Source organism: Macaca mulatta, chromosome 20, assembly GCF_049350105.2.
Source record: "Macaca mulatta isolate MMU2019108-1 chromosome 20, T2T-MMU8v2.0, whole genome shotgun sequence".
Taxonomy (NCBI): Eukaryota; Metazoa; Chordata; class Mammalia; order Primates; family Cercopithecidae; genus Macaca; species Macaca mulatta.
Genome location: NC_133425.1, coordinates 21,407,213 through 21,420,550, shown reverse-complemented (window position 1 = coordinate 21,420,550; position 13,338 = coordinate 21,407,213). Strand labels below are relative to the sequence as shown.

Sequence of the window (13,338 nt, the reverse complement as noted above, 5' to 3'; positions counted from 1 at the left end):
CAGATCACTTGAGGTCAGGAGTTTGAGACCAGCCTGGCCAACAGGGGGAAACCCTGGTCTCTACTGAAAATACAAAAATTAGCCAAGTGTGGTGGCGTACGCCTGTAATCCCAGCTACTCAGGAGGCTGAGGCAGGAGAATTGCTTGAACCCGAGAGGCAGAGGTTACAGTGAGCCAAGATCACACCACTGCACTCCAGCCTGGGCGACACAGTGAGACTGTCTCAAAAAAAAAAAAAAAAAAACAAACAACCGAAGATAAATTTTATGTTATATACATTTGACCACAATTTTTTTAAATGGCAAATAAAGTTGAAGATCTTTTCGTACCCTTCCAAGGCCAATTCCCTCACTTTCTCCCACTCTGGAAACCACAATCATAAGCACTACATAGTATTTTTCTGCTTTAAAAACTATACATTAAAAAAATCTTGAAACCTGTTTGTTCACACACTATTTTGCCCTTCAGCTGTGCTATACTGATGTACAGATCTAGTTCATTCTGTAATGGCCATGTAGTGGTCTCATCATGACTGTCATGCTTTATCCATTTCCCTAAAGATGGACACTTAGATCATTTCCAGTCTTTATAAAGAATACCTTTGCGCATGTGATTAAAAACTGTGGGGTTTTTCAGTATTACTAGATATTCCTTGATTCTTTCCTAAGTGGTTGTATCAATTTATAATCCTATCGGCAGAATGAGACATTCTCTATCATCTTTACCACTGACAACACAATATATAAAAAATCTGGGCTAAGTGTGGTGGCTCACTTATGTAATCCCAGCACTCTGGGCTGAGGTGAGAGGATCGCCTGAGGCCAGGAGTTCAAGATCAGTCTGGGCAACATAGACCCCCATAAGTACAACAAATAAAAAATTAGCTGGGCATGGTGGCATGTGCCTGTAGTCCTAGCTACTTGGAAAGTTGAGGGAGAAGAATCGCTTAGGCCCAGGAGTTCAAGGCTGCAATAAGATATGTCTGCACCACTGCACTCTAGCTTGGGCAACAGAGCAAGACCCTGTCTTTAAAATAAATAAATAAATAAGAAAGAAAGAAATGCTGTTTCTGTCCTGATTGTTCCACTGACCAGCTGTTCCCCAAGTCTCTCTTCCTCTCTTTGGGCCTTCCTACTCCTGAGACACAACAATATTGAAACTAGGCCAATTAATAACCCGACAATGGCCTCTAAGTATACAAGTGAAAGGAAGAGTCTCATGTCTCTCACTTTAAACCAGAAGCTAGAAAGGATTAAGTTTCTGAGGAAGTGAGGCAGGCATGTTAAAAACAGAGACAGGTCAAAAGCTAAGCCTCTTGCACCAGTCTAGTTCCTGAAGAAAACTAAAAGTGCTACTCCACCAAACACATGAAAGATATGAAAGAAAAACAGCCTTATTGCTGATAATAGAGAGTTTTAGTGGTCTGGATAGATCAAACTGCATTACCTTAAGTCAAAGCCTAGTCCAAAGCAATGCCCTAACTCTCTTCAATTATATGAAGGCTGAGAGAGGGAAGGTGCAGAAGAAAAGTCTGAAGCTAGCAGAGGTTAGTTCATGAGCTTTAAGGAAAGAAGCCATCTTCTTAATATAATAGTACACAGTGAAGCAGCAAATGCTGATATGGAAGCTGCAGCAAGTTATGCAGAAGATCTACATAAGATCACCCATGAAGGTGGCTACACTAAACCACAGATTTTCAATGCTGACAAAACAGCCTTACAATGGAAGAAGATGCTATCCAGGACTTTCATAGCTAAAGTCAATGCCTGGCTTCAAAGCTTCAAAGGACAGGCAGACACTTGTTAGGGACTAATGTGGCTGATGACTTTAGGTTGAGGTCATTTACCATTCTCAAAATCCTACAGCCCTTAGGAATTATGCTAAATCTACTGTGCCTGTGCTCTGTAAATGGAACAAAAAAGCCTGGATGACAGTATATCTGTTTATAGCATGGTTGATGGAGTATTTTAAGCCCATTGCTCAGAAAAAAGGTTCCTTTCAAAATATTACTGCTCACCGACAATGCATTTAGTCACCCAAGAACTCTGATGCAGATGTAGAAGGAGACTGATACTGTTTTCATGGCTGCTAATAGTACATCTCTTCTGCATCCCATGGATCAAGGAGTAATTTTTATTTTCATCTCTTATTATTTAAGAAATACATTTTGTAAGGCTATAGCTACCACAGACAGTGAAGACGCTGATGGATCTGGGCAAAGTAAATTAAAAAACTTTCTGCAAAGGATTCACCATTCTAGACACCATTAAGAACATTTGTGACTCATGAGAGGATGTCAAAGTATCAACATTAACATAGAGTTTGGAAGAAGCCAATTCCAACCCTCATGGATGACTCTGAGAGGCAAGACTTCAGAGGGAGAAGAAACTGCAAATATTGTGGGAGGAGCAAGAGAACTAGAAGTGGAGCCTGAAGATGTGACTGAAGGGCTGCAATCTTATGATAAAACTTGAACAGATAAGGAATTGCTTCTTATGGATGAGCAAAGAAAGTGATTTCTTGAGATGGAATCTACTCCTGGTTGAAGATGCTGTGAACATTGTTGAAATGATAACAAAGAATATTACATAATCTCGGTTGATAAAAAAAGTAGTAAGGTTTGAGACAACTGACTTTAATTTTGAAAGAAGTTCTGTGGGTAAATGGCTAAAAACAGCATCTCATGCTACTGAGAAATCTTTCATAAAAGGAAGAGTCAATCAATGCAGCAAACATTGTTGTCTGATCTGAAGAAACTGTCAGTCACCACCACCTTCAGCAACCACCACCTTGATCAGTCAGCAGCCATTAACGTGGAGGAAAGACCCTCCACCAGCAAAAAGATTATGACTTGCTGAAGATTCAGATAATTGTTAACATTTTTAAAGCAATAAAATATTTTAAAAGGTTATGTACTTTTTTTCCAAGATAAAATGTCATTGTACACTTAGTAGACCACAGTCTAGTGTAAACGTAACTATTATATGCACTGGGAAACCACAAAATTCCTATGGCTTGCTTTGCTGCGATATTTTGTGGTGGTCTGGAACAGAGCCTGCAATGTCTCTGATGTATGCCTATATATTGCAGATATCTACTCCCAGTCAGTTACTTACATTTTTACTTTAAAACATAAAGATGTTTTACATTTCGATGTACTCAAACTCATCAGTCTTTTCCTTCTTGTGTTACTTAAGAAATCCTCAACCTCCTTGATAACAGAGAAAAGTTCCCTTACAATTGAATATTTTCTGGCATTTTCACTATTTTCTATTACTTATTTAACAAACCTTAATTTGCCACCAACTGCTTCAATTCCATGGGTTATCTTGAAAGATGAAGCTCCTTTTGTCGTCTTGAAAAAGAAAAGAATGATTATCTTTGTAGTTTTTCAATGCCAAGTTTGCTAAACATCACACTATGTCAAAATCTGTTGTCTAACTGTTATGAGCAGATTTAAAAAGAATTTTACTAAATTCCTGCATCCTTTTTAGTTAAGAATTATAAAACAAGGCTCAACAAAAAGCTTAAGCATAGATTTTTATATTAAGTACATTCATATAAAATTTCCACTGTCAAACACAAGCTTACTGGATTCATTAGTCTATTCTGAAAGAGACTTGCATATGGGAAAAAAAAGTTAATTTTCTTTCAATTTATGGCACTTCGTTTTAAAATTTTGTTTACTGATTTCTTATGCTCTAATATCAATGTTCATATGGATACTAATTTAGTGCTTCTCTGCAGCAAATATGTTGTGGTTTCTCATTTTACATTAAGGGACTGTACTGGGTTAAACAGTGTTCCCCCCTAAATTTATGTCCAGCCAGAATGTTTGCATGTTACTTTATTTGGTAATAAGGTCTCTGCAGATTTAAGTACTTAAGATGACACCATATTGGATTATGGTGGGCACTAAATCTAATATAAATGGTATCCTCATTAGGAGGAAATGTGGACACAGACAGAAGGAAGCCCATGTGACAACAAAGGCAGAGACTGCAGTGATGCAGCTGCAGGTCAAGGAATGTGAAGGGTTGTGGGCAACTGCTGGAAGCTAGGAACAGGCAGGGGAGGATTTGTGCCTTCCTAGAACCTTTAGAGGGATCACAGCCCTGCTGATATCTTGGCTTGGCTTACATACCTTGACTTTGACTTCCAGCCTCTAGAACTGTGACAGGATAAATTTATTTGGTTTAAGCTACCCAGTCTGTGGTAATTTGTTATGGCAGGTCAAGGAAGCAAATATAAAGCCTTTGATTTTAGTTTTTCTTTTACACAGGACCAAGATACCACAGCATTTCCAAACACTTGAGGTAATGAAGATACTTACCAGACTGGATGCAAGTCTCAGCAAATGGGTGGTTCCTAAATTGTTGGAGTCCTCATATCTACTGCCTGCTTTAATGAACAAACCAATTCTTGATAGAGGAGCATAGTTTTCCAAAGAAGCAATCACCAAGCCATTTGGTAACTTGGTAAACTGTATTTAAAATAAAGTAGAGATATAATGAATGTCCTCATATTACCAAAGAGAGTAAGGCATGTATGGGTTCTAGCGAGCAAGTTAGTGGGACTAACCTCAAGGTCCTGAGGCTGTGGCGGTGCTCCTGCAGGCGCAGCTGTGGCTTTAACTTTGGGGGCAACTTTGAGGGAATAAAATCTCTAAACACAAAAAACACAGGTCACACACATTTCTTACAAGAACAGTGCTTTATATAAAAGCATGGTACCTTAGGGTACCCAAGCAACAGAGGGTGTTCAGGGGTAAAAGGAGCAATAACCACCTCCATGGGAGGATTTAGCTGCATAACATTTTTTTTGTTTTGTTTTTGAGACAGAATGTCCCTCTGTCGCTAAGGCTGGAGTGCAGTGGTGCAATCTCGGCTCATTGCAACCTCCAACTCCTGGGTTCAAGCCATTCTCCTGCCTTAGCCTCCCAAGTAGCTGGAACTACAGGTGCGTGCCATCATGTCCAGCTAGTTTTTGTTTTTGTATTTTTTAGTAGAGATGGGGTTTCACTGTGTTGGCCAAGCTGGTCTGGAACTCCTGATCTTAAGTGATCCGCCTGCCTTGGCCTCCCAAAGTGTTGGGATTACAGGCATGAGCCACTGCACCCCGCCTAGCTGGATAACTTATTAACCCACCAGTTTACCCGAGCTATTCTTAAACCTCTATTTATTAGTGATTTATAGAGTTCCTGATGCTTATTTGTTTATGATGTAAAGAATCGCTGTATTTTCTTAACTTTCAGTTACCTTATAAAAGTTTCATCATTCTTTGTAGCTCTAAAGCTTTGGCATTTTTTGGAAAAGTGTCAGATCGCCCCATCCACAACCTTTTTGTTTTTTTTTTTTTTTTTTTTGAGACCAAGTCATGCTCTGTGTGCCAGGCTGGAGTGCAAGGGCGCAATCTCGGGTCATTGCAATGTCCGCCACCCGGATTCAAGCAATTCTCCTGTCGTAGCTCCCAAGTAGCTGGGATTACAGGCACATGCTGCCACACCTGGCTAATTTTTTGTATTTTAGTAGAGACGGCATTTCACCATGTAGCTCAGGCAATCCACCCACCTCGGCCTTCCAAAGTGCTAGGATTCCAGGTGGGAGTCACCACACCCAGCCTGCCTCCACAACCTTTTATAGGTTTCAGCTTCTTGCTTCTTTTATCTGCCCAATGAATCTCACCCGTTCAGTCTATTTTCCAATTGAAATGGTTTCATCTCCTTAATAGTCTTAGTAACCTTTAAAAAGACAAAGCAGCTGGGCGCGGTGGCTCACACCTGTAATCCCAGCACTTTGGGAGGCCGAGGTGGGCGGGTCACCTGAGGTCGGGGGTTCGAGACTAGTCTGACCAACATGGAGCAACCCGGTCTCTACTAAAAACACAAAATTAGCAGGGCATGGTGACGCACACCTGTAATCCCAACTACTGGGGAGGCTGAGGCAGAAGAATCACTTAAACCCGGGAGGCGGAGGTTGCAGTGAGCCAAGATTGCACCATTGCAGTCCAGCCTGGGCAACAAGAGCAAAACTCGAAAGAAAAGAAAACAAAAGAAAAGAAAACAAAAGACAAAGTATATAGCAACTTCCTCCAAGTCCTCAATATTTTTCATTGTATCTTCACTCTCATGTACTGCATTAAGACCACACAACCAAACGTCTTACCTTTTTTGACTAAATAAAACATTTATGACATGTACGTCATCCTTAGATTAACAATGGCTTCATCCACGGCGGATTCTCAATATATAAAATGCAGTTACTGGTAGGGTAAAAGGGTCCCATTAAATATTAGATAATGGACCCAAAATGCACTCATTTTATTCAGTTTGTTTGGGCAAATGTTATACGATGCCATAAAAATCATTCTGATTATGACTAAAGTTCATGAGGTTATCCGAGGAGATGATGAGTGAATAAAACCTGGTGCTCCCAAGACCCAATGAACACGTCGCTGGAGTTTCCCAGACATCCCCGCACAGGCTGCAAGGACTCCACTCTGTGCTGTCCAGAAGGCTCTTTGTTGTACATCCAGCACTAGTGCTGTACTAGGTTGGCTGCTGGTTATCATTTGCTTTTAGTACTGCTTTTCAGTTATGAATTACAATTAGCTTTGCTTTATCATCATCAATTTAGTTCGCTGGGTATGGTATAGTTAACCTTCTTTGTAATTTTCACCTATGATTTTCCAAAAAGTAAACTTTAAGGTATACGGGCATAGCAATTCAAACATGAATAATCTATAGTTCCGCAACCAAGTGAGACTTTAGGTGTTTTCCAACCAAATGTGCCCAAATAGTGACACTTTGTTGGGGATATATATATATATATATATATATATATATTTTTTTTTTTTTTTTTTTTTTTTTTTTTTTGAGATGGAGTCTCGCTCTGTCGCCTAGAGCGCAAGTGGCACGATTTCTGCTCACCGCAACCTCTGCCTCCCGGGTTCAAGAGATTCTCCTGCCTCAGCCTCCCGAGTAGCTGGGATTAGATGCTCCCCCCACCACGCCCGGCTAATTTTTTTTTTTTTTTTGTATTTTTAGTATAGATGGGGTTTCAACAAGTTGGCCAGACTGGTATCGAACTCCTGATCTCAACTGATTCGCCTGCCTCCGCCTCCCAAAGGGCTAAGATTACAGGTGTGAGCCATCGCGCCAGACCGGTAAACGTGCTTCTTAATCGTCCCATTCAAATCAGCAAATTATCCTAGTAACTGTCATGCAATTACTAATTTATTTTGTTCTAATAACAAGATATATCAAGCTTATTCTCCTATATAAAATGCTAAAATTAGAAACATAAATAACTGCTTTCAAGTTTACTGCAATTTGTTTACTTCGGGCCTCTCCAACTGTTTTCTCTGAGCTTTTTCTATTGTAAAATAGAATGGAGAAGGACATTTTGGGGTCTTTTACCAATCTAACCATGCTTCCCTCAAAGGGTAATCACTGGTGTGTCTAGGTATACCAGGAAGGTTAATGCAGTTACAGCTTAAATTGATACAGTCCACAGCACATTCACGTAAACATAAAGCATAAGAACATTCCATGCCCAGGTCTGGTCTTTTGCATCTCCATCTTAGGAGGGTTTCTCAACACAGGTACTACTACTGGCACTTGGGGCTAGATAATTCTTTGTTGTAGGGGTAAGTTCAGCAGCGTCCCTGGCCTCTCGATGCCAATACCACCCTCTTGACAAGTTGTTGCAACTAAATACGTCTCCAGACATCGCCACCGGTTCCCTGGGGGCATACTGTCCCTCGCTATATATTTTTTTAAAAAGTGTTCCCCCTTACCCCGCTTAATAACCACTGCCCCATCGTGATATAACCCTAATGTGTGAGTTTTCCCCAAGTGACAGCTATGTTTAATTTAGGTTTGAAGGGGAAACTTAAGGAGCTTCTGAGAACAGAGACGTCTTGGAGGAACCGTCTAACATACGATCAAGAAAAGCAACGTTAGACTACTAAGACACCGTAGTAACTAACAATGAATGAAGTTCCAGGCACTGTGATAAGTGTTATATCTGCACGAGCTCCTTTCTTTTGCTTTTATTCGCTGGGGAAACTGATGCTCCGTGATAAACCAAGGAGCAGAGGCTGCAGCGGATAAAGTGAAGGTTGGGGGCTAAGGCTGTGCCGTCCTCCCCCTCCCTCTGGGTTTCGCGGTCTCGTTCTCCAGCACTTGAGTGCCGGAATGACCTTCATAAGTCTCTCCAGGGAGTCGCTTCAACTCCGCTCTCACGTCCTGCCCCTCTCTTCAGGTTTCCCGGTGTTAGGTCTCTTCTGCTCACAGAATGAGCTGGGCCTCCAAAGCCTGACCCAGTCTGCAGCCCACTTGGCCCGCAGGGTTCAGCTGAAGGGCAGACCGAATCCCAAGGCCCAGACCCCAGACCAGACACCTCCGCCTCGTATCACCTTGCCGACACACTGCTCCCCAGCCCTTCCCCAAACCCACCACTTGAGCTCACCGAGAAGGACCCGGCTCTGGTTAGTAGCTTCATGATTCAAGATTGTTCTGACACACGGTCCTACCAGATTAAGGAAAGCAAGATGGTGGCGCAGGCCGCGAGTTTCCCAGCGTTCCCCGCCACCTCTTTCCCACGTCCCCTTCGTGAGGGGTACTCTCTATACTGCCGCGCTCTACTGCTCCCTGCAGAAGGTTGGACCAGTCCAATTCCTCCAAGACTCAGAATAGGGAGACACACAATTTCCCAAGTAAATATGCAGAAGATAATGTACGTCACTGCTTATTGCGTTCTTCTCCTGGCCTGAATACCCAGTATGCACCCCTTTTCTAAGTACGTCTGCAGCGGCCCGTCACAACTCCCCCCGCTACCTTGGGCTCTTCCGCTCGGGATTGTCCAATGGGACGCGCCTCTCTTGGGACTGCGCAGGCGCCCCTCGGACTGACACCTGCACTGGGGGCCCTGGGTTTCCGCGTCCTTGGACATTGGGGACTTTAGGAGACTCCTGCCATTCCGCCTTTCTGCAGAGGTACTGGGCATCGAAGCCCAGCGTAGTTGCCTCTTGCTGGGTGAAGTCCTTACTGGATCTTTAGCTCCGTGAAACAGGGGCCTTGTTCAGCATATTCGCCGCTGTGTCCCCCAGAGCAGGCCCGGGACACACCGGGAGGGTCAGCAACCTGGGGGAATCATCACAAGGTCTCTGGTCTCGTGGATCTTACGTCCTAGGCTGGGGCTACATAGAATATAAAAACTTAACTGTAGTTTTTGTGTGAGAAAAATAGAAATGTTTTGGACAGTAGGTGTGTTATGTGAGCCGAAACCGGCTGTTGGAGAAAGGCAGTCACGTGACGATATGGGGGCGCGTTCACTCCGGTCCTCAGCGAGTGTTAACCCATAAAGTGCCTTGGGCCAGGCACTGTGCTAACGCGGGAGACGTGGTCCCTGCCCTTTAGGGACTTAAGAGTTTCGTACCTTGCTACGTTGCTTCGTTGGGAAACCGACAGTATCAGCATCAATATCATTTGGGAGTTGATTAGAAATGTATAAACTCCAGGTCCCATACTGGATCCGAATCGGTGTTTTTACAAGATCCTGAGATGATTTCGTATGCACAATAGTTTCAGAAAGGCTGGTGGTGTAGACGTTACAAGGCATAGGCAAATTTATGTCCTTTTTGCCTTGTGTCTGAATTGCTCCAGGCCTACAACGGACTCGGGCTGTCTAACGATTTAAGGTCCGGGCATTAAAAACCTGGCACCAACCCAATTTCTGTGCCTGTTGGGGACACCCTCAACCCAATTCATACCATACAGTTTCCCCACGTGTGGTAGACTTAACACTAGTGGTGCATGAGATGATTTTAAGTTGGTACATAGATGAACACTTCCATTTTTTTCCTTTTAAAAATTTGTATAAATTTAAGGGGCGCAAGTACAGTTATGTTATGTGGATATATTGCAGTAATGGTGAAGTCTGGGCTTTTAGTTTACCCATCACCCAAATAATGTACATGGTGCCCATTAAGTACTTTCTCATCGTCACCTCTCTCCCACCCCTCCACCTTTCGGAGTCTCCAGTGTCTGTCATTCCACACTCTATGTCCATGTGTACATCTTATTTAGCACTGTTCCATTTTAATAATATATTTATTTTGATTAAGACAAGCAATGCTACTAGTGAATTTCCTCTTTAAGTACATTAATAAAATAATAAAAGTTGGTGTAAAAACGTTAAGTAACTTGATGATACGGATATACAGCAAAAATCAAGAATGTATTATACAGGTACCATTGAGTGAAATTTGGGAAGCAGTGCTGTGATCAAGCCACCTGCGACAGCCACGTTTTTCAGGATAAAGTTCAAGTTCATTAACATGGCATACAAAGCTGTTTCCAGTACTTCAAAATCCCATTTCCCAAGTTAGCTGCGACCCTGAGTCCAGTCATTGTAACTTCATTCAACAGTTCAGGTAAGGTAGGAGGAACACACGAGTCTCCACGATCAAGTGCACACACACACACACACACCCCTGCTTATAATGTCCTTTCATTCTTAGGTTATGACCCAATATTGGAAAGGGGCAAAAATAAATTGTTCAAAATGTGGCAGGATTTGAAACATAATTCATGACACCAGCTACATAAATCATAAAATCCCATTTGTCCATTGCAAAAGGTCCTATTAAGCATTAAACTACAAATTAGGAGTGCCATCTTGTGGACACATCTACCACTTCCACATCATGTCACTTCCTAGCCAATTCCATGGCTGCTCTCACAGTGGAGGTCTCTGCCACAGCTCTAGCATTTTATTGCAGAAGAAAACCCAGTCCTTGAACTGGTTTCTGTGTAGAACACATTGAAAGCCCTGGAAGTGGAAACCAGCAGACAGGAAGAGTAGACATGGAAGAGCAGACGAGTTCATTGCTGGAAAGCTCGAATTGTTAGTTTTGTTAACGTGGAGTCCAATTTGACTGCATGGAGCCCAACTACCTACCCTGAGCCCTCATGGTGAGTGTGTTTGTGCATGGAGTGGGAGAATGTAAAGGGAAAGGAGGCAACAGTAGGAGTAAAACACACCAAAGGAAAGTGATGTGGGTTTATACTTGGGAACAACATTACCTTGCCATCTTAGGGCTGGAGGCATTAATCATGGCTCTCCAATGCATAATTTCGATGTTGGCATTTCCTTCCCATTTCTTTCAGAATCCTACCCTGTCAAGTATTATCTCTGATGAAATATTCCCGGGGCCGGGCATGGTGGCTCATGCCTGTAATCCCAGCACTTTGGGAGGCTGAGTGGGTGGATTACCTGAGGTCAGGAGTTCAAGACCAGCCTGGCCAACATGGCAAAACCCTGTCTCTACTGGAAAAAAAAAAAATACAAAAATTAGCCAGGTGTGGTGGTGGGTCACTGTAATCCTAGATACTTGGGAGGCTGAGGCAGGGAGAATTGCTTGAACCTGGGAGGTGTAAGTTGCAGTGAACCGAGATCATGCCACTGCACTCTAGCCAAGGCAACACAGTGAGACTCTGTCTCAGGGAAAAAAAAGGAAAATAGAAAGTTCACATCAATTTATAATATGCTATAATTATTGTTTTTGGTCACATATATTTTTTCCATGTTTTGAGGTGAACAGATTGGTCTTCATTCTAAGACTGTGTTAACTTATATTGATTGATTCAAATTATAAATAAACCTTTCCTTCCTGTGATAAATCCAGCTCGGTCTGGATGTTTTATTCTTTTAATATATTTCTAGACCTAATTTGCTACTAATTTGTTTAGGATTTGTGCATTTATGTTCCAGAGTGATATTGGCTTTAACTTTTTCATTCCCCCTATTCATGCATTTTTCTATCATAGATAAAATGAGTTAGGAAGTGTGGAAGGAAAAAAAAAATCTCAGGACCCCCAAATCACTAAGCCAAAGGGAAAATTCAAGCTGGGAATGATGTCAGACAAACCTGCCTGCCGTTTTATTCCTAAATAAGACAGCTATAAGGATAAAAAGCTACATAACCTCCCTCACAATTTGCCCACAGGGAAATTCCATGTGCATCTGAAGGTCTTTACCCTAAAACAGTTCTGTTGAATTTCACCCTGGCAATGTAAATTGATAGCTTAATTAATATTTATGTATGTATGTATGTATGTATGTATGTATGTATTTATTTATTTTTGAGAGAGTTTCACTCTTGTCGCCCAGGCTGCAGTAGAATGGCACGATCTGAGCTCACTGCAACCTCCACCTCCGGTTTCAAGTGGATTCTCCCACCTCAGCCTCCTCAGTAGCTGGGATTACAGGCATGCGCCACCACGCCGGGCTAATTTTGTATTTTTAGTAGAGACAGGGTTTCACCATGTTGGCCAGGCTGGTCTCGAACTCCTGACATCAGGTAATCTGCCCACCTTGGCCTCCCAAAGTGCTGGGATTACAGGCGTGAGCCATTGCACCAGGCCTGATAGCTTATTTTCACAGGTTCAGGACAAAGGACAGAACTGAAAGTCCATCTTAAACAAATGTGTATCTGATTGCTTCCTCTGCCCTATTGTTTACATTATAGTATGTAAAAATAATGAAGATTCTCTGGGCCAGACAATGACATAAGTGACTATTCCTCTGCCCATCCTCTCACATGTAAATTGTATATTCAGTGAAAGGCTGATCAAAGATTCAAGAGGATGCAACCCTTTGTCTCTTGTCTACCCACACATTTTTAAATTTTTTTTTTTTCCTTTTCTTTTGAGACAGAGTCTCACTCTGTCACTCAGGCTTGAGTGCTTCCAGCACTTCCTGAACTCAAGCAGTCCTCCCACCTCAGTCTCCCGAGTAGGTGGGACCACGGGCGCATGCCACCACATCTGGCTAATTTTTGTATTTTTGATAGAGATGGGGTTTCGCCATGTTGCCCAGGCTGTTCTCAAACTCCTGAGGCCAGTCCAGTGGACTGGCCTCCCAAAGAGCTGAAATTAACATTTTAAATTTTCTTCCTTTTCACCCATATCAATCCTTTCTCCTTAAATATTGAAGCTCTCAAAATCATCTTTGGAGAAAGGCATATACATGGCTGTCAGGCGCTGATCCTTAACCTTGGCCATGTAAACTTTCCACATTGATTGAGACCTGTCTCAGATACTTTTGGTTCACAGAAGTAAATGTCTTTCCCCAGCTTTCGTATATTTCACATGCTCCCTTTGATTTTGTCAGGCTTTTATTTTATTCTTTGTTAGGGTGGGTCTATATACATTTTTGATCTTATTCTAGGACATGATCTTTACTTCTAAGGCATGGCTTTTCTGGAGTTATAACTATAAGGGGTGCTCAGTAAGGTGTCTCTACTGTGGCTCAGTAAGAATTCCGACATTCT

At 42.3% G+C, this 13,338-nt stretch overlaps 1 protein-coding gene across 1 annotated transcript in view; it reads right to left on the bottom strand.

Annotated features, from left to right (window-relative positions):
* Nucleotides 1-8,639, bottom strand: part of UQCRC2 (ubiquinol-cytochrome c reductase core protein 2) — a 30,231-nt gene extending 21,592 nt beyond the window's left edge. The window contains 4 exon segments of the mRNA NM_001261133.1: nucleotides 3,291-3,355; nucleotides 4,334-4,483; nucleotides 4,582-4,665; nucleotides 8,472-8,639. Coding sequence (NP_001248062.1) covers nucleotides 3,291-3,355; nucleotides 4,334-4,483; nucleotides 4,582-4,665; nucleotides 8,472-8,504 — 332 coding nt within the window. The 5' untranslated portion in view covers nucleotides 8,505-8,639.
* Between the last annotated feature and the right edge of the window lie 4,699 nt (nucleotides 8,640-13,338).